Genomic DNA, 19,951 nt, shown 5'->3' with positions numbered 1-19,951 from the left:
TCCTAACGATTACATTTTCACAATTTTCTAAAACTGCTATATTTTGGGGCCAAAAAGGGGTCTTACTGAACCTACTCCTTTAAAGAAAACATTTATTTTTAACATTTGACTTTTGTCAGTACATGTTTATTTATAATATTCAGTTTATCAGCAATATACCCATTGTAATGATACATTAGTCAAACTTGCAATACAAGGTCATAAGTGGACAACTGAACTTATGTGATAGATGACAATGAGTGAACTGCTGGACCTAAAAAGTGAGCTAATTATTCCTTTCATTCAAAAACTTAGGGCTATGCAAAAGACCTTTCAACAGAGGTGTAATTGCATCTTATATATTTCACCATTCAAGCATTTACAAATGATGCTTTATTACCTTTCACCAAAGCTTTAATATATATTAGCTCATTTATTTAGAAAAAAAAACTTTATGCTTTTCTTACTTGCAAAAAGGAAACAATATATACAGATTCAAATAAAAATTTGTAAGGGTTCCGCGGAACCCAGTGTCTCGCCTACTTTTGCTGTAAATCGCAGGCTCAACAAAAATGAGGAAAAAAATCAATAAAAATATTCCTCTTATACTATCTTATGATTGTAAGAAGCTTCTGTCCAAGTTTGGTAAAAATTTAGGATAGTTAATGAATCTAATAAATGTTTTGAAAACTTTAACTGTAGACTGTATGTAATGTTAACTGGAAGAAAATCTAAGTCCATTTAAAAGTAAAATACAGAAAAAAATGGAGTTATCTTTTTACAAAATTTACTTCTGGATACTATCTTATGATCATAAATAAGCTTCTGTCCAAGTTTGGTACAAACCCAGGATAGTTTAAGAAAGTTATTAAAATTTTAAAAACTTAAACCACAGAGTGAATGTAATGTTTCCCTGCAGAAAAACTAAGTCCATTTTAAAGTAAAATATGGAAAAAATGGATTTATTTTTTTACAAAATTTACTTCTGGATACTATCTTATGATCATAAACAAGCTTCTGTCCAAGTTTGGTACAAACCAAGGATAGTTTAAGAAAGTTATTAAAACTTTAAAAACTTTAACCACAGAGTGAATGTAATGTTTCCCCGCAGAAAAAACTAAGTTCATTTATAAGTAAAATACGGAAAAAATGGAATATTATTTTTAAAAAATTTACATCTGGATACTATCTTATGATCATAAACAAGCTTCTGTCCAAGTTTGGTAGAAATGCAGTATAGTTTAAGAAAGTTATTAAAATTTCAAAAACTTTAACCACAGAGTGAATATTTGTGGACGCCGCCGACGACGACGACACCGACGACGACGGAATGTAGGATCGCTTAGTCTCGCTTTTTCGACTAAAGTCGAAGGCTCGACAAAAAAGAAGTTCCAAAGCCCTACAGTATGTATAGATCTGTATACTTTATTTCAATAATCTGAAATTCATTAAAAACTTCAATACAAAAAACAAATATCTGATGCTGACATACATAGCATGCAAAAAAAATTGATACAAGAGACTCTTTTAAGCTTTTATGGCTCTCCTGAAAACTCATCAAGCCAATAACAATTCAGAAAAGAGGGTAAACAATCAGGGCTGTCAATGTAAATAAAAGACAAGCCTTGGTTTTGACATGAATGCAGAAAGAAAATCAAACAAAATAAAAAATAATGTGATGTGGTATGATTGCCAATGAAAGAATTATCTACCAAAGTTAAAATGACATGACAGTAAGCAATTGTAGGTCACTATGTGTAAAGGCCTTCAACAATGAGAAAAAGCCAGACCATACAGTCAGCTACAAACTCCCTGACATAAAAATGTGAACCAATTCAAATGTCAACAATAACAACCTTATTTATACAAGGAAATTTACAAAAATATATCATTGACATCATACATTGAAGTAATGAGTCACTCATTCAATAGTTTTCTGAATTTGAATTCTTTGATTAGTTATTCTATAATTGTCATGCTTTTATAACCATAGCCCCTCATGCTTTTTTTTAGGGGGGATCTTTTTTAATTTTGTTGAGTTTAGGTTTAACTTATTTTGTGCTTTAAAGAAAAGATTTTATGAACTTACAGTAGATCATATGTAACAGGTTTACAGTTGGGTGGCTACTTTATAGGTCAACCACACCAACTTTTCACTATAAAGTATAAATTTAAAAAAAAAAAAAAAGCTATTCATCGTTTAAGTTTCATACTGAAGATACATTTACGTTAACCTTAAACTGATATTACATGTTATTTAAATACCAAATGAAACAACAATGGAAACGCTACTTCTTTCACAATTCAGATGTAAAATAATTTGAATAAACAGCTGCGCCATGAGCGCATGATACGCCCGACGTCTTGTGTGGAAGTTTTATACAATAATCATAAATAGTTTCTGAGGAAGTTTTAAGCAATAACCATTTATTATTTTTGAGACACGGCGGGACATGTGAAACACCCCAACCCCCCCCACCCACCCTGTTTTTTTTTACAAATATCACTAAAATAAAATTTTGAATCAAACCAAAAAGTATACAGATCTTTATATTAGTATAACAAAGAAGTGTGTATAGTTTCAAGCAATAATCATAAATTGTTTTTGAGATACGGTGCGACATGTAAAAAAAAAAACTCCCCTTTTTTACAAAATACTCAATAACTCAAAAATAAAATTTTGAGTCATCACCAAAAAGTATACAGATCTTAAGATTAATATAAAAAAGAAGTGTGTAAAGTTTTAAGCAATAATCATAAATCGTTTTTGAGATACAGCACGACATGTAAAAAAACCCTCTCCCTTTTTTACAAAATACTCAATAACTCAAAAATGACATTTTGAATCATCACCAAAAAGTATACAGATCTTTAGATTAATATAACAAAGAAGTGTGTAAAGTTTTAAGCAATAATCATAAATCGTTTTTGAGATACGGTGCGACATGTAAAAAAACCCTCCCCCTTTTTTATAAAATACTCAAAAACTCAAAAATGAATTTTTGAATCATCACCAAAAAGTATACAGATATTAAGATTAATATAACTAAGAAGTGTGTAAAGTTTTAAGCAATAATCAAGAAACGTTTTTGAGATACGGTGCGACATGTGAAAAAAAACACACCCATGTTTTAGTTACAAAGTGCCGTAACTCAAAAAGTTTAAATCTTATTTTCACCAAAAAGTATACAGATCATTTGACCATCATAAGAAACAACTATTTTAAGTTTCATGAGATTTGGATAAATTGTTCTCAAGTTACGGTGCGACATGTTTACGCCGGACAGACGGACAGACGGACGGACGGACAGACGGACAGACGGACAGACGGACGGACACCGGACATTTGTATACCATAATACGTCCCGTCAAAATTTTGACGGACGTATAAAAATTCCACAATGATTTTGTTTTTCCATTCATTTATTTTTGAATTTAATCATTTCCGGTAACTTTGTATAGAAAAAGGCATCCCAATTAATAAGCTCTGCCTTTTTTTCTCTCCAGATTACACAAATAAAATTCCATACTTTTTATCAAGCAAGGCATGTTAATTTACCAGTTTCATGATACGCATCTGAAATATTACTCAAAATTATGAAATTTGAATGAAGTTTTTTGACATTTATCAAACAATGTTGAAACTGGTTATAAGGGTATGGTTTTGTTGAAAATAAAAATTAACTTGAACAATCATAGACCATGAAAAGAATCTGTAAATAAAAGGATTTCTTAGTTCCAAAATAAGTGTGTATAATAAGTGTGTATAATAAGGGCATACCTCAAAACCCAAATATCTAGATACCTATACCAAAGTAGGAAATATATTAAAGTGCCCCAGTATTTGTAACTAGAGGCTCTAAAGAGCCTGTGTCGCTCACCTTGGTCTATGTGAATATTAAAGGAAGCAGATGGATTCATGACAAAATTGTGTTTTGGTGATGGTGAAGTGTTTGTACATCTTACTTTACTGAACATTCTTGCTGCTTAAAATTATCTCTATCTATAATGAACTTGGCCCATTAGTTTCAGTGGAAAATGTTAGTAAAAATTTACAAATTTTATGAAAATTGTTAAAAATTGACTATAAAGAACAATAACTCCTAAGGGGGTCAATTGACCATTTCGGTCATGTTGACTTATTTGTAAATCTTACTTTGCTGAACATTATTGTTGTTTACAGTTTATCTCTATCAATAATAATATTCAAGATAATGACCAAAAATAGCAAAATTTCCTTAAAACTAACAATTCAGGGTCAGCAACCCAACCACGGGTTGTCTGATTCATCTAAAAATTTCTGAGCAGATAAATGTTGACCTGATAAACAATTTTACCCCCAGTCAGATTTGCTCTAAATGCTTTGGGTTTTGAGTTATAAGCCAAAAACTGCATTTTACCCCATGTTCTATTTTTAGCCATGGCGACCATCTTGGATGGATGGCCGGGTCACCAGACACATTTTTCAAACTACTAACCCAAAAGATGATTGTGGCCAAGTTTGGATTAATTTGGCCAAGTAATTTCAGAGGAGAAGATTTTTGTAAAAGATTACTAAGATTTACGAAAAATGGTTAAAAATTGACTATAAAGGGCAATAACTCCTAAAGGGGTCAACTGACCATTTCAGTCATGTTGACTTATTTGTAAATCTTACTTTGCTGAACATTATTGTTGTTTACTGTTTATCTCTATCTATAATAATATTCAAGATAATAACCAAAAAGAGCAAAATTTCCTTATAATTACTAATTCAGGGGCAGCAACCCAACAACAGGTTATCGGATTCATCTGAAAATTTCAGAGCAGATAGATCTTCACCTGTTTAACAATTCTACCCCATGTCAGATTTGCTCTAAATGCTTTGGTTTTTGAGTTACAAGCCAAAAACTGCATTTTACCCCTATGTTCTATTTTTAGCCATGGCGGCCATCTTGGTTGGTTGGCGGGGTCACGCCACACATTTTTTAAACTAGATACCCCAATGATGATTGTGGCCAAGTTTGGTTTAATTTGGCCGAGTAGTTTCAGAGGAGAAGATTTTTGTAAAAGTTAACGACGACGGACGACGACGGACGACTTCGGGCCAGGTGAGCTAAAAATGTGTAATAAAAAGTAAAACTTTGAGCTACTGCTTACTTTTATTACTCTGCTTTAGTCCTATACAGACTTATAAAAATTCAAAACGCACTGATTTCTAGTTCCTAAGAAAAATTTGACGGAATTTTATGGGAAAGAGGTAAAACAGTATACATCCTTCCTTAACACGCAGGTAAAATATTTTTGAACATTTAAAAGATCTTCTAATGCTGAGATTAAACATATAAAATCTTACCACAGTCAGTTTAGGATTAGATATCGTAGCATCTTTGTGTAACATCTGTAACCACATATCACATATCTAAAAATAGATTTCGTACTATTAAATAACAAATTATTGCATGTATTCATAATGTGAATTATTTACAAACAGACTAAGTTGAGATTAAATACTGTTATTTCAGGAAATGCAGTATTTACAAAATACAATAAAAATTTGTCCATAGTACATTGATGCCCCACTTTCACAATCATTTTCAATTTTCAGTGAACCATGAAATAGGGGTCAAAACTCTAATTTGGTATAAAATTTAGAAAGATTATAGGGAACATGTGTACTAAGTTTCAAGTTGTTGTGACTTCAACATCATCAAAAACTACCTTGACCAAAAATTTTAACCTGCAGCGGGATGGACAGACTGATGAACCACAGCACAGACCGAACAAGAATGTGTCCCAAGTACACGGATGCCCCATCCGCACTATCATTTTCTATGTTCAGTGGACCTTGAAAATGGGATAAAATTTCTAATTTGACATTAAAATTAGAAAGATCATATCATAGGGAACATTTTTACTAAGTTTCAAGTTGATTGGACTTCAACTTCATCAGAAACTACCTCGACCAAAAACTTTAATCTGAAGCAGGACAGACAGACGAACGGACGGACAGACCAGAAAACATAATGCCCATAAATGGGGCATAAAAACGTAATGCCTCTAGATTGGGCATTATAAAAATTTAAGTTCAGGTGTACTTATAGCTGTAATATTTTACATCTCTTGGTGTGTTTTTTCTATCATAAATACATTGATGACATTAAAGTACATACATTTATATATGTAAAAAGAAACTCAAACAACTGAACATTATACAGCAATTCCCCGTCTCTCACTCTGTAACAATTGTCCTGGCAAAGCAAATATCCTAAGATATAACAAGAATGTGTCCCAAGTACACGGATGCCCCATCCGCATTATCATTTTCTATGTTCAGTGGACCGTGAAATTGGGGGGAAATTTCTAATTTGGCATTAAAATTACAAAGATCATATCATAGGGAACATGTGTACTTAGTTTCAAGTTGATTGGCCTTCAACTTCATCAAAAACTACCTTGACCAAAAACTTTAACCAAAACTTTAACCTGAAGCAGGACAGATGGACAGAAGGATGATCATACGCAAAATCCAGAAAACATAATGCCCATAAATGGGGCATTAAAATAAGAAAATGTGGTATAATTGTCAAAGTGACGACTCTCTACCAGAGACCATAGGACATAGAAGTTAACTTCTATAGGTCACTGTATGGTGTTCAACAATGAGCAAAAACCCATAATGCATAATCAGCTATAAAAGGCCCTGAAATGACAAATGTAAAATAATTCAAACAAGGATAGCTAACAACCTGATTAAAACATAGAATAATGAATGAAAACCAAGTATGATATACAACAACAAACGACAACCACTGAATTACAGGCTCCTGACTTGGGACGGGCACATACAGAATGTGGCAGAGTTAAACTAGTTTGTTGGGGCCAAAATGTCCCCTTTAGTGACAGATTTCACCATTTTATCAAGTGCATTATATATTTCCTCGACTATCTAAACTTCTAAATTTCTAAATTCTAAATATATGACTGTCTTTAGTAAAAAATATCATATCTGACCTCCTGAACTCAAGGGAACAATAACTTTCTTCAATTTAATTCTTAAATCTATTTAAAGATGTTTGCCAACAACCAGCAGCTATGTATAGGTCTCCTCAAACTGATACTGTAAATTCAGAAATTATTGCATGCAATTTATTATTGTGATTTTGTCTTTTGAGACTAAAATGCGATTTAAGATTTAGCAATATTGAGAAAAATCCATTTTTAATTCATATAAAAAATGTCAACTTGCCAGTTTAAATTATACCTTTTATACCTTTATCTTCTGGTCGTTACATAAGCCAAAGGCTTCTACTGATCCCTCATGTTGGGATTATAAGCCTGTCGCATTTTTCGCAACAATATAAACATCGCAATAATTTCTGAATTTACAGTACAGTTAACTCTCATTGTCTCGAACTCGGTTGACTCGAAATTTCGGATGAGTCGAAGTTTGCACGTGGTTCCAAACTTTGTTCCATATAAATGTATGTAATTCGACTCCTGATGACTCGAAATTGGACGAGTCGAAATTTCGGTTGAGTCGAACTAAATTTACGATCCCAAGGTTAACAAAAGCATTAAAAATTCATTATTTATCTCGAACTAATACACATATGTCAAAACATGACCTCCGGCATTTAAATGGATTGAACAGTTAATCTGACAATACACGTGTAATTAAATTTCCAGTCACTGACCACTGTATTGATTTATGACATGCTATTTCCACGAGTGTTTACCTAAGATTTTTTATAAATAATTAGTGATGCATTATTAATGTTCATGAAAAAGTATTTAAAATGTTTACAAAACAATTAATAGTAATTTACACTAATGAGCTTGGGTGTGTATAAAGTAAGGATTATGACTTCCTTTGATGATCACCTAAAATCTACTTAATCGGCGTCTTTAATCTTGTTGTATTTTCTTTTGAAAAGAAAGAGTGAGATAAAACAAAATGAAGAGGAATCTAAATTTTCTAAAGTTTCTTGTATCCGAGAATAAACAATTTTGTCAACTATAAACGACCTGAATAACGGAACTATCGATTGGAAATTATTCTCTCGGATAAAAGCCATGGGAAAAGATTGTAACTGAAACAATTGAATATTAAGTAAAAATAATGTTATTATGATAATGAAAGACCTTGACATACAAATACATCGATCTGATACCAGAATATCGATCCCCTTCCCATATTCACCCGGATTTATTTTAGCTTTACCAAGCTAAGCAAGAGTTGTGTCCCTTGTTCTGTCAAACTTCCGGTTTTCGTTTGAGTCGAACTACGTGTATCTCGAAATATTTCTCTGGTCCGGCTGACTTCGAGATAACGAGAGTCGACTGTATTTGTTTTACATAAGAATTCACCTGATTAATATCTTGAGACAATATATGGACCAATGTAGTACGTCTTTCTGAATCTTTCCGTAGAAGATAGAATCCACCATCCCTCCCAGAACTATCTACAGAACTGTGATCCCCCTCACTGACATCAGGGGACAGATTGGAATAACTGGAAGTGAGTGCTAATCCTGGCTCAGAACTGAAATTATACATATTTCATAGAAATTGGAAATTTGACAAAATTTCAATACATTACACAAAAAGAAGACATCATATTTTTTTTATCGAAAGGGATTTTTCTGAAAAAGGAATTTAAACTGATGTATTACAAGTTCTAAAATTCATAAAAATAAAAACAAAATGTTTTTTTCTAAAAAAAAGAAATGTTAACTTATGTAATATAAGTTCATAAAAAAAGAAAAAAAAAGGAATTTAATTTTAAATTTAATGTTTACAAAAGTGAATAAATTGTTAGTACATCCACTTTGTCATACATTACTATACTTGTAAATATTTCAAGCTCGATACATTTCATGGTTGTAAAAAAATCTTACTTATTGTTTTGTTTCTTTCAAGACAAAATATTCATGCATTTACACATTTTCTTATCTAGAGCTAAGCATTAAAACCAAACTTATCGATGCAAAGTTCAGGTAAATAGGTTTCATTTTGCAAGAAAACTTATTTAAATAATTGTAATATTTCAGCTGTATCAATTTTAAAATTCATCTACTATATTTAATGCTTATTTCAAACAAAACTAAAAATCAGCATTTTTTATTTTAACTACAAGTAAATAAATGATACAATTAAAAATGGATTTTAATTCAAATACACAGTATATTTATTCTGAAAGGTAGTACATGTACTTAATATATTATCCAATAACCATCTTCTGTGAAACTAAAACTGATATTGGCAAAAAAATATCATATCACCCAATAATACAAAGCATATGAAATCTATGGAATAATCTTGAGAGCCATTCAAATTTCATACTGTTTGAAATAGTAACTACAAAACTGTCTTTGTAAAATAAAAACAAAACAAAACATGCAACACATAAAATTCTTCTGAAATATTTTTCCTAAAAGGATGCTGCTTTTTTTAAACATAAAATCAAATAAACAGTATAATGTTCAAGATTATTCACATATCTTAAATTCAAAGTCACCATGTTAGCTTAAACAAATATATGAATCTCCACAAAACCTCAAAAGAAAGTGTTAAAATGTGCATGAAAATTATGTAGATGTTTAAATCTAAGTGCATGAAAATTATCTAGATGTTCAAGTGTACAGTAATTATTCAGATGTTCAAATGTATGAAATTATCTAGATAGTCATGTGTATGGAAATTATTTAGATGTTCAAGGTATGGAAAATATCTAGATGTTCAAGTATATGGATAGTAATTATCTAGATGTTCAAATGTATGGGAATTATCTGGATGTTCAAATGTATGGAAATTATCTAAATGTTCAAGTCTATGGGAATTATCTGGATGTTCAAGTGTATGGGAATTATCTAGATGTTCAAGTGTATGGGAATTATCTGGATGTTCAAGTGTATAGGATGAAAATTATCTAGATGTTCAAGTATATGGATGGTAATTATCTAGATGTTCAAATGTATGGGAATTATCTGGATGTTCAAATGTATGGAAATTATCTAAATGTTCAAGTCTATGGGAATTATCTGGATGTTCAAGTGTATGGAAATTATCTAGATGTTCAAGTGTATGGGAATTATCTAGATGTTCAAGTGTATGGGAATTATCTAGATGTTCAAGTCTATAGGAATTATCTGGATGTTCAAGTGTATGGGAATTATCTAGATGTTCAAGTGTTTGGGAATTATCTAGATGTTCAAGTCTATGGGAATTATCTAGATGTTCAAATGTATGGGAATTATCTAGATGTTCAAATGTATGGGAATTATCTAGATGTTCAAGTATATGGATGGAAATTATCTAGATGTTCAAATTTTGATAGGAATTCAGAGGCAGATCAAGATATTTTCATAATGGGTTCATTTACATTTGACTGCATCAGGTCCAATAATGCTTCAGTGATTACCTATATAATCAACTAAATAATTATAATAGACTGCCAAAAACATAATTGTCATCACAATACCCCCTCTATAAAAGATGGTAGATATATATATATATATGAATGGACTTTATTATTGTGTACTGGTATCCAGTAACTGGGATCCCTATTCCAGGTAGGAATGACATTTGAAAGATAAACCTATCAGGCCAATGAGTAATATATGGGTTTTGATTGCAATTTTTAACCCAAAAATTTGTCAACATAAATTAAGTTCATGCTGTTAATATTTTTTTGGAAAAATTTTCATTTTTCATTTTTGTTATTAAAAATTGATTTAAAAATCCTTTTAGCAGTATAAAACACAATCAGAAAAGTGACAAAAAGAAAAGTGTAAACAGTCAGAAAGTTGTGTTGACAACAAAGATTTACCTGTAGTAAACATCTAGTGTACTAGGGGAACATGGTCGTGAAGTGGGGGAAGGTGACCTGAAAATTTGACATGAACAATGATATATGACAAACAAATGCATATAAATGATTTATGATACAATGTTGAAACTTATAATAAGTAATGATGAAACATTTCATCAAACTTTTCTGGATCTTAAAGCTATCTTTTTTTTTTATCGAAAATTTGAAATGTTAAAGCAAAGTCGAATATATATCAACCACATTCAGGATTTAAACTTTACGTGTTTTGACAATGGTTGTAATTCGCCTTTTCAGAATCTCTTTGTTCCTACACCAAATGAAAATAAAGATACGAAATTGGTTGAATTTCCATTATGCTTTTGAAAATATTACCCAGAATTCATTAGATTCTGCAAGGGAGAATTGTATCAGCTGATTTTTTAATATTTATCTTAAAACCACATATTATTTTGGTTGTGGACTTTTCCTTCTGAAAAGTTTTAATAAGCTAAAAATCCAGAAACTTTTGTATAATGCTGTAGGTCACATGACTAAAACTATGCTTTATCATGGTGCTGAAACATCAATTTGGATCTTTTTATGAATTAATAACAATAAAATTATGTGTATGAGTCATGTTATAATAAAAATATGCTAAATATTTTATCTTAAGAAATTAAAACTTGAATAAAACTGAACTTTTTCCAGCATAGTTCTAGTCCTGTGACATTTAAAATGGTAGCTATTCATACAAACATCTGTGTTTCAATATGATATGAATAATATAATCAACCATAATGATAATTAATGTCTACGAAATCATGGAACATTTAATTCTAGGCACTGGCTACGATTACATTTTTTATGTAAAAATAATAATAAAATTATTGTAACATTGTTGACTAATTGCCCCAATGCAGGGTTGGGTTAAGGAGTGGATTAATTACAAATGTAACAATAATAATTGCTTCTCAATGTAACAATAACTTTTTATGTATTGTTACATTTCAATGTAACCGTAGCCAGTGCCTTAATTCTGATTTACTACTTTTATATTTAAAATTATTATTTCAAACTTAATATTAAACTAAATTAGTTTCAGTGCAGACAATAAAATACATGAAATTTAAAATAAACAACATTAAAATTACAACATTAAGGGGGATATATAGATATGCCTAATGGAGTGTGTTTTCCTCACTTTGTGATAAAAGCAAGCATTTAAGCTGCTTGCTGATCAAATGTTTTAATTATTCTTTATGCTAGTGAACAAAATAATTATTTAGTAACAGTAGACTCATGAAATATCAAAATTTACAAGAATAATAATTTGAATTAAAGATTTTTGCAAACTTAAAATCCTGTTTTAAACTGAAATGAAAACATTAGTTACTATAATATGAAAAAGGCACTAATTGTTTTAAAACTATAATCAGAAATCTTTTTTATAACTAAAATACTTATACATTTGTAACCATAACATCTAAACACAAACACTTTGGAAATAACATTAAAGGTATTAATTTTACTGAAAGTTGTCAAGTGATTTGAGAATTATACAACGATGATATTCATTGGATAATTTGTGCTGTTACAAACAGTCACTGGTAAATAAAAAAAAAAATAAAGAATACCATGATGAGATAACATGTCTATTCCTGAGTACAGAGATGCAAACATTGAACTTGAGCTTATTGTCATGAAATTAAAGTCAAAGGTCAAAAGTGTTTCATGGTTTGAAAATGCCGCTAAATATTTTGTAAAAATCAGATTTGATATATTTTTTGAAATTTAATAAAAAAAAAAGATTTTCTTTATGAAATATATAAAATTTCTTTCTGGTGTGATATACTTTTGACCTCTGACTGTATAATCGTGTGAAGCTCGATGTTATATTGCAGGCAGTGAGTTACGACATCCAGCATTCTCATGCAAAATATACCGTTCTTTTCGCCGAAAGCTAAATGAGAAGGACATTTTAAATATTTCTCATATCCCTTTTTTGATCAACCTCGCCCAAAAAATCATGACGTCTACTGAAGGTATTTTTCAATTTTATTTTTAAAAGATTCCATTTTGGAAAGAGTCAAATAAAAAATTAAAAAAGCCATCGGAGACGTCTTAATCATTTAGACTCCCATTAATCTGATACTGAACTCTATCACTGATTATTTATTAATGCATATGTTAATTCTTTTTACTGTTTCCCCTCTTTAAAACAACATTATATCTAAATATGTTAAACTAGAGTACTAAAGTTTTACTTTCATCATTAATATTACCAATGTTATTTCAACTGATTGGGCAGAGCTTACGTTTGAATTTGGATAAGGACAGTCTATTTGAAGATGTGTTTGATAAGGATGATTGCCATTATAATTATCACTGATTACTAATCACCTATCAGTGTCATCAATGGAATTTACAAAAGAATAACTGGACATTTCATTGATGAGTTTATTCTAAAACACCTACCTATAGATGGACTGGTTTATTATTAGCGAACTGGTTAAACTCCGCCCAGTCAAGTGAAATAAATTGAGTAATATCATGCTCAGCCTTTAATTAATCTTTTTTACAATGTATGTTAATATTTACATGCAAAAAAACATTATACAAATGATTATCTAAACAAGTGACTTTATTTTCATAATAATATCATGCTCAGTTTTATTAAATCCCTTATCCAAATTACACCTTTATGCCAAGAACATGAGAATCGTCTTTATCAATTAGTAAATAGTTAATAATAGATATTAATTAGCCGAAACAAGCATAAGCAGTGGTTAGTATAGGTGAGTGTAGGATTACTTACCGTGCCATGTACAAAAACCGGCTGTCTGAACCCGACCGACGACGAAAACCAAAGCCAAGATTCCTGAATATAAAGTAGCCAAACCTTGTTGCAGGGATTCATAAATAAAGCGTGCTAACTAAAAACTATTATTAACATGGTATCAATTTCATAGCAGTTAATCCTGGTAATTTATAAATATTTTTTATTAATTAATAGAAGGATGAGGTGGTTTCTGTAGTATAGCAATTACTGTAAAAAAAACAACTAATGTTTATGATTGATTTATTTTCACACAAAGAAAAAGAATGTGAATATAAATCATCGCAAAATTTTAAAACTTGGATCTTTCCTGGTCGAATTACAGAAAGTTCATTTGAAAATCTGGAAATCAAATAGCTGCAAATTGGGCTAGAAAGGGATAAATGCGAAATAAAGTAGACGCAAAATAAGTTGATTTACAGTATGAAATAATTTACCACATTTTCCTAACTGATGCCCCTCAAAAATGCTACCCTCTATTATTGATAAAAATAAAACATTGATTCTACTGGACTCTGTCAATGCAATTAAGGTGGTACCTAACACTACAGGGAGATAACTCTGTAAAATCAGCAGAACGTTTTAATGACATTGTGTTCTCAAGGGAATATTAAGCTTCTCAATGATCAAAATAAGTGTTTGTCAAGCTACTATATAACCAGTGTAATTTTTCTGATTAAACGGTTGGTTCAAATTTTTGTATTTTTGACAAAGGGTCAAAGTAAATACTTTGTCAAAATTTTAAGAAAATTAAACAAGCCAAATTAATTTTAGTTAAGGTGTTAGGTACCACCTTAACAAACCATAAAGTAGGTATCTTGTAGATTGGGGCTGTCTATATAAATGCCAGTACCCCTCCCTCTGCTGACCATGAATATCAAAACTTCTCTGCATACACTTTCTAGGTGATATCCAAACAAGCAATATATCATAACAGCTGATGATGTAGTCATAACAAGAATGTGTCCAAAGTACACGGATGCCCCACTCGCACTATCCTTTTCCATGTTCCATGGACCGTGAAATTGGGTAATTATCTAATTTGGCATTAAAATTAGAAAGATCATATCATAAGCAACAAGTGTACTAAGTTTCAAGTTGATTGGACTTCAGCTTCATCAAAAACTACCTTGACCAAAAACTTTAACCTGAAACTCCCACTTTCATTTTCTATGTTCAGTGGAGCGTGAAATTGGGGTCAAAAGTCTAATTTGGCTTAAAAATTAGAAAGATCATCTCATAAGCAACAAGTGTACTAAGTTTCAAGTTGATTGGACTTCAGTTTCATCAAAAACTACCTTGACCAAAAACTTTAACCTGGACGGACGAACGGAACCACAGACGGACGGACGGACGAATGGAGCCACAGACCAGAAAACATAATGCCCCTCTACTATCGTAGGTGGGGTATAAAAAAACTCAAAAAATAATCTAAAGATCCCCTTATAAGCAACATCCCTATAGAAGACCTTTTTAATTTGACCAGCTGCTCAGTTTGTTATTTCATGCAAAATCAGGGTGGCATGATGGTTGATTTGCAAATCATAATTTTATGCAATATATTAAAACCACAAATTTATTATAAAGTGTTAAGAACTGTTAATTTGGAAACTAAAATCCAAGCATGTCTTTTTTCCGGAAAAAATGAATAAGGGTTAACAACGACCATTCTCCACTGGCCTGAATTTAGAAAATTTCACACCACACTATAGGAAGATGCTTTAGTACAAGCATATTGGATAGTGATTATTTTTAATTTTCAGCTACTTTTTGCAATATCGGAAAAAAAATTATTATAAGATAAACTGTCCAGATATTTCAAGTATGTAGGTTTTTTGGGGGGCATATTATTTCCTGACTGTTGAATTCAACCAGTAACATGTAAACTATGCTACTTTTAAGTTATAGTGTTCTTACATTTTTGTATGAAAAAAATATTTGCAAACTGAAAATCATAAGACTAAACAAAACAAAATAATAATCAAGCGAAAAAGGAGTAAAACTGCTATGAAATATTGAATACCACAACATATAAAATAAATCTTGGCTGTCCAATTAAAGCATACATAACACCACAGAATGCAGAGTCAAATATCCTTTTTAATATTTTTGTTCCATCTTAAAGTTGAAGTAGAAATAGGAGAAATTACAAATTTGTTGATGTGAAGATTGATTCTTAGACATATATTTACAATATTTAATATTTGATCTGCACCCCTTGTACCAACTACATATTTTGTGTAAAAAAGTGTGGACTATACACGACCAAACACTGTATCATATTATTTGGAATCTTTTCTGGAGATATAGGCACATAATTCCTTGTTAAGATGGAATAACAATTACCGTATATGGCCCTGTATAGTACGCAGTTATGTTATGCATCCCCCCAAATCGTGAAAAAAAAAGTTAAAAAAAATAGTTGAAAGAAATTATTATTATATTCATAGTGCCTTCTGTAAGTGTTATGTCATCACATATATGGAACAGTCCTCTTCTTTGGATACATAGTAATTGGAAACGCACCATGTTACCAGTTATATCTTTTTTTAAGAGCACCGATAGTGGAGACAACACTTTGATAATTTGAATCAATTAAAATTTCAATAAATTTAAATTTCAAATAATATTCAAACAATTCTGCTGTGTTTCCATATCCTATATATCCACAGATTTTTAAATGCATTTTATGGACAACAAGAATTATAGATAAACATAAATAGAAAATGATTTGTGGCAGACCCAGAAAATTTCATAAAGGGGGACTCACTGACTGCCTAAGAGGGGAATAGCTCCAGTCATTCCCTATATAATCAACCATTTTAACAATAGGGAGAGTGGCCTGGGCACCCTTCACCCCCTCTGTGCATGGTTACTGACTAGTCATAAACAAATTACTATACAGTTAAGTGGAAAATATCTGCTTGTTTCATGATTCAAATAAAATCCACTAAATATTCCTATGATCAAATTTTATCTTTTGAAAGGAGGGTCAGAATCAGGGGGCAAGAAAAATGTAAATTCAAAACCTTAATAACAGACTAGACCTGTAAATCACAAAATTTAAACTCCACTAATGAAACCAACTTTACAATCTGTTTTTAGTAACTCTATTATGAGCTAAAGACATCATGAGAGTAATTATGAATATAGCAAAGTAGACTCCTTGACTTGGTGTGAGTTAGAGTCACTAATAAAGAAATAATTAAAAAGTGTTAGAAAATCCCTTTTTATTCGAAGTAAAAAGAAGTGAAAGAAAGGACAGAACACACATTTTTCACACAAGAAGAAGAAGAAACTCCCTCCACCTTCAGTTGTCCATAAAATACATTAGAGATAACTTAAAAAATCATAGTAAAAATCAAAACATGTACATAAAATAAACAAAATTACCTAAACACTTGAATCTTTGTGTTTTTTTTTGCATATCTATTGACTTTTTGCATGGTATAATTATAATACTGTACAATGTTTTTAACAAATTTAATATGATGTGGATTAATTTATTTTTGTTGTTTTCCAAAAGTCTGTATATATTCTAAAGGCAAATATGAATTCGTTAAATATTTAAATTTGTGGTGATGAAATCAGTGAAAATTGGTTTCCAACGAATAATGATGAATCCACCATGTTGAATCCACAATGTTGAAAATCAAACACTGGCTTTCTCCACCAAAAAATATGGAGATAGCTTTGGTCAAAATCAAAGTTTTACACAAAAAGGCCCAAGTTTATGCAAAAATAACACAAAAATTCATAAGCTAAATAACAAATCATTCCAAAAAAAAAACGCAATGACAAATTATAAATTCCTTACACTGTAATGCTAACTACTAAGAAAATACCGTAAATCTGTGCAGTGGTACTATATTCATTTTTGTTACTGATTTAGAAATGACTGATATATTTTTTATGTCTATGAAGAAATAACATAAAAAATGTGGTGCACAATGAATTATCCATATAGCGAGATATTTAACAGTGTGCACCATTTTTTTTTTTATGTATTTCCGAATAATGAAAAAATATATTTCTCTACTTTGTAAATTAAGAAATTTTGCAGAAATACAAACTTAAAGACTTAAATTTTTGTATAATTTTTTTTTTTATACTGCATTTTATGAAATTGCAGTAACATATTTTGCATTTTTCTTCCATGGTTCAAAAATCAAATAATAAATGCATGCAAAAAAATCTTAGTGTTAAAATAACCTGTTTATATCGATACAGATAATTTTGGCGTTTTTTTTTTATTGCTCTCCCGACAAGCTTTTTAATGGGGAATGTAAATTGTAAAAATAGTTTTCAAAGTATTAATGATTCATTATTATAAATGACTGATGTTTTACAACGAAACACCTTGTGGTAAATATTTCATGCAAATTCAGTACAACCTTTGTACGCATATGAAATTTAAAAAGCACGGTTCAAACTCTTTAAGTGTTTGTCAGTGTCTGTTTGAATTAGCAGCTATTAATATTCCTAGCAAGCCACTGGCATTACACCTAATAATCCCACTACTAACCAGCTCCACAACATAGCATTTAGCTTTGTACATTAAATTCATTCAAAGTAACTCAAGGGCAACTGGAATTAACAAATCTTACAATTTAAAAAAAAAATATATTCAAAAAAAAAAAAAAAAAAAATGTAAATACTGTACATAAATTACGAAAAAAATAAATCAATCAAAAAATAAAGAAGACATCAACAACAGCTGAAAATAAAAGTAGTCACAAAGAAACTTAACTTTACGCAAGTTGGCAGAAAATTGATGCAATACATAGGAAATGTTAATTTATTAAAGAAGAAATATACAACATGCTAATGATGATTTTTAAACTTGAATGGAAACAAAAGCAAAATTAAGTGAATGTTAAGTATGATACAAAATGCAATATATGTATATTCAAAAAATAAGTATGATACAAAATGCAATATATGTATATTAAAAAAATAAGTATGATACAAAATGCAATATATGTATATTCAAAAAATAAATCTACTAAGCATATCACTACTGCATACCACTACCATATATAAGCTATGGTTTCAAAGGAAGAACTATTCTACGCTAAAATGAATGCTAAAAATGATGTTATGCAGAAGTAAAGAAAGTTAAAACGATATTCAATATGCATCTCTGGTTCTAAATCAGGAATAAACGGAATAAATGTAATTTAAAAATAAAGGTTTAAAAAGTTTATTAAAAATATAAATTCATCAATATACTACTACCTAAATAATAAAATTCTAAAGACAGGAACTTTTGTATGTCTAGGTTTGGCATGTGATAAGTTTTTCTAAGATTGTTGTGTGTTAGCTTAGTAGTAAGGGATGGGAATAAGTTATACATTTTGTTTTTAAGGAAAATGGTGGGAATAAGTTATACATTTTGTTTTTAAGAAAAATGGTGGGAATAAGTTATACATTTTGTTTTTATCAACAGCTATAATTTTTCTTGGACAGGAAATATATAAAATAAATGAAAAACATGGGAGGTAATCCAAAAACATGGGAGATAATCCGCAAGAAACTTTTCCACCAATTTAATCAAAAGAGATCGCAGTAAATACCAAATGCACTATCAAAGCTGAATAGGTTTTTATATTAATATTGTTTGTAAAACAAATTTTATTCCTAGAAAATCACCCCAAAAAATCAATCAAAACCTACATAAAATCCAGTAAAAACCAATTTTAATGATATTTTCAACATATTGCTCATTAAGTCTTTTACAATGAATTGTGAGAGAAAATAAGACTTTGTGAATAGGAAATTACTCTTGGCAAGTCTTTTGGAGTTTCAAATCCCTGGTATTGATAACTATATTGTGTCACTCAGGTTTTACTTGAGTAAACAATATTGGTGACCAATATATAGAATCCTGGATTAATTTTTGAAGACATTTTAGGATCACACGTTCCGATGTGAAAAATGAAAATAAGTACACTTTAACAATTATTAATCTATTCTGCATGGGCAAAATAATTTAATATTTTCATATCTAACAAGAATGTGTCCATATTACACGGATGCCCCACTCGCACTATCATTTTCTATGTTCAGTGGACCGTGAAATTGGGGTCAAAACTTTAATTTGGAATTAAAATTAGAAAGATCATATCATAGGGAACATGTGTACTAAGTTTCAAGTTGATGTAACTTTAACTTCATCAAAAATTACCTTGACCAAAAACTTTAACCTAAACTTTACACTATCATTTTCTATGTTCAGTGGACCATGAAATTGGGGTCAAACCTATAATTTGGCATTAAAATTAGAAAGATCATACCATGGGGAACATGTGTACTAAGTTTTAAGTTGATTGGACTTCAACTTC

The 19,951-nt window shown here is 30.3% G+C and overlaps 1 protein-coding gene across 10 annotated transcripts in view; it reads right to left on the bottom strand.

The window, feature by feature from the left end:
• LOC143047412 (mitogen-activated protein kinase kinase kinase 15-like) overlaps positions 1 to 19,951 on the bottom strand; it is a 95,651-nt gene that overhangs the window by 14,798 nt on the left and 60,902 nt on the right. For 4 of the 10 annotated variants that reach the window (XM_076220446.1, XM_076220451.1, XM_076220449.1 and 1 more), the window contains 2 exons: positions 8,329 to 8,503; positions 5,315 to 5,380 (listed from right to left, as the gene is read on the bottom strand). In XM_076220446.1, coding sequence (XP_076076561.1) covers positions 5,315 to 5,380; positions 8,329 to 8,503 — 241 coding nt within the window. Of the gene's footprint in view, positions 1 to 5,314; positions 5,381 to 8,328; positions 8,504 to 10,789; positions 10,847 to 13,586; positions 13,650 to 19,951 lie in introns of all 10 variants that reach the window. The other 6 variants (XM_076220443.1, XM_076220442.1, XM_076220444.1 and 3 more) reach the window with 3 other exon arrangements.

Source organism: Mytilus galloprovincialis, chromosome 10 (genome assembly GCF_965363235.1).
Source record: "Mytilus galloprovincialis chromosome 10, xbMytGall1.hap1.1, whole genome shotgun sequence".
Taxonomy (NCBI): domain Eukaryota; kingdom Metazoa; phylum Mollusca; class Bivalvia; order Mytilida; family Mytilidae; genus Mytilus; species Mytilus galloprovincialis.
This window is presented reverse-complemented; position numbering and strand designations above follow the sequence as displayed.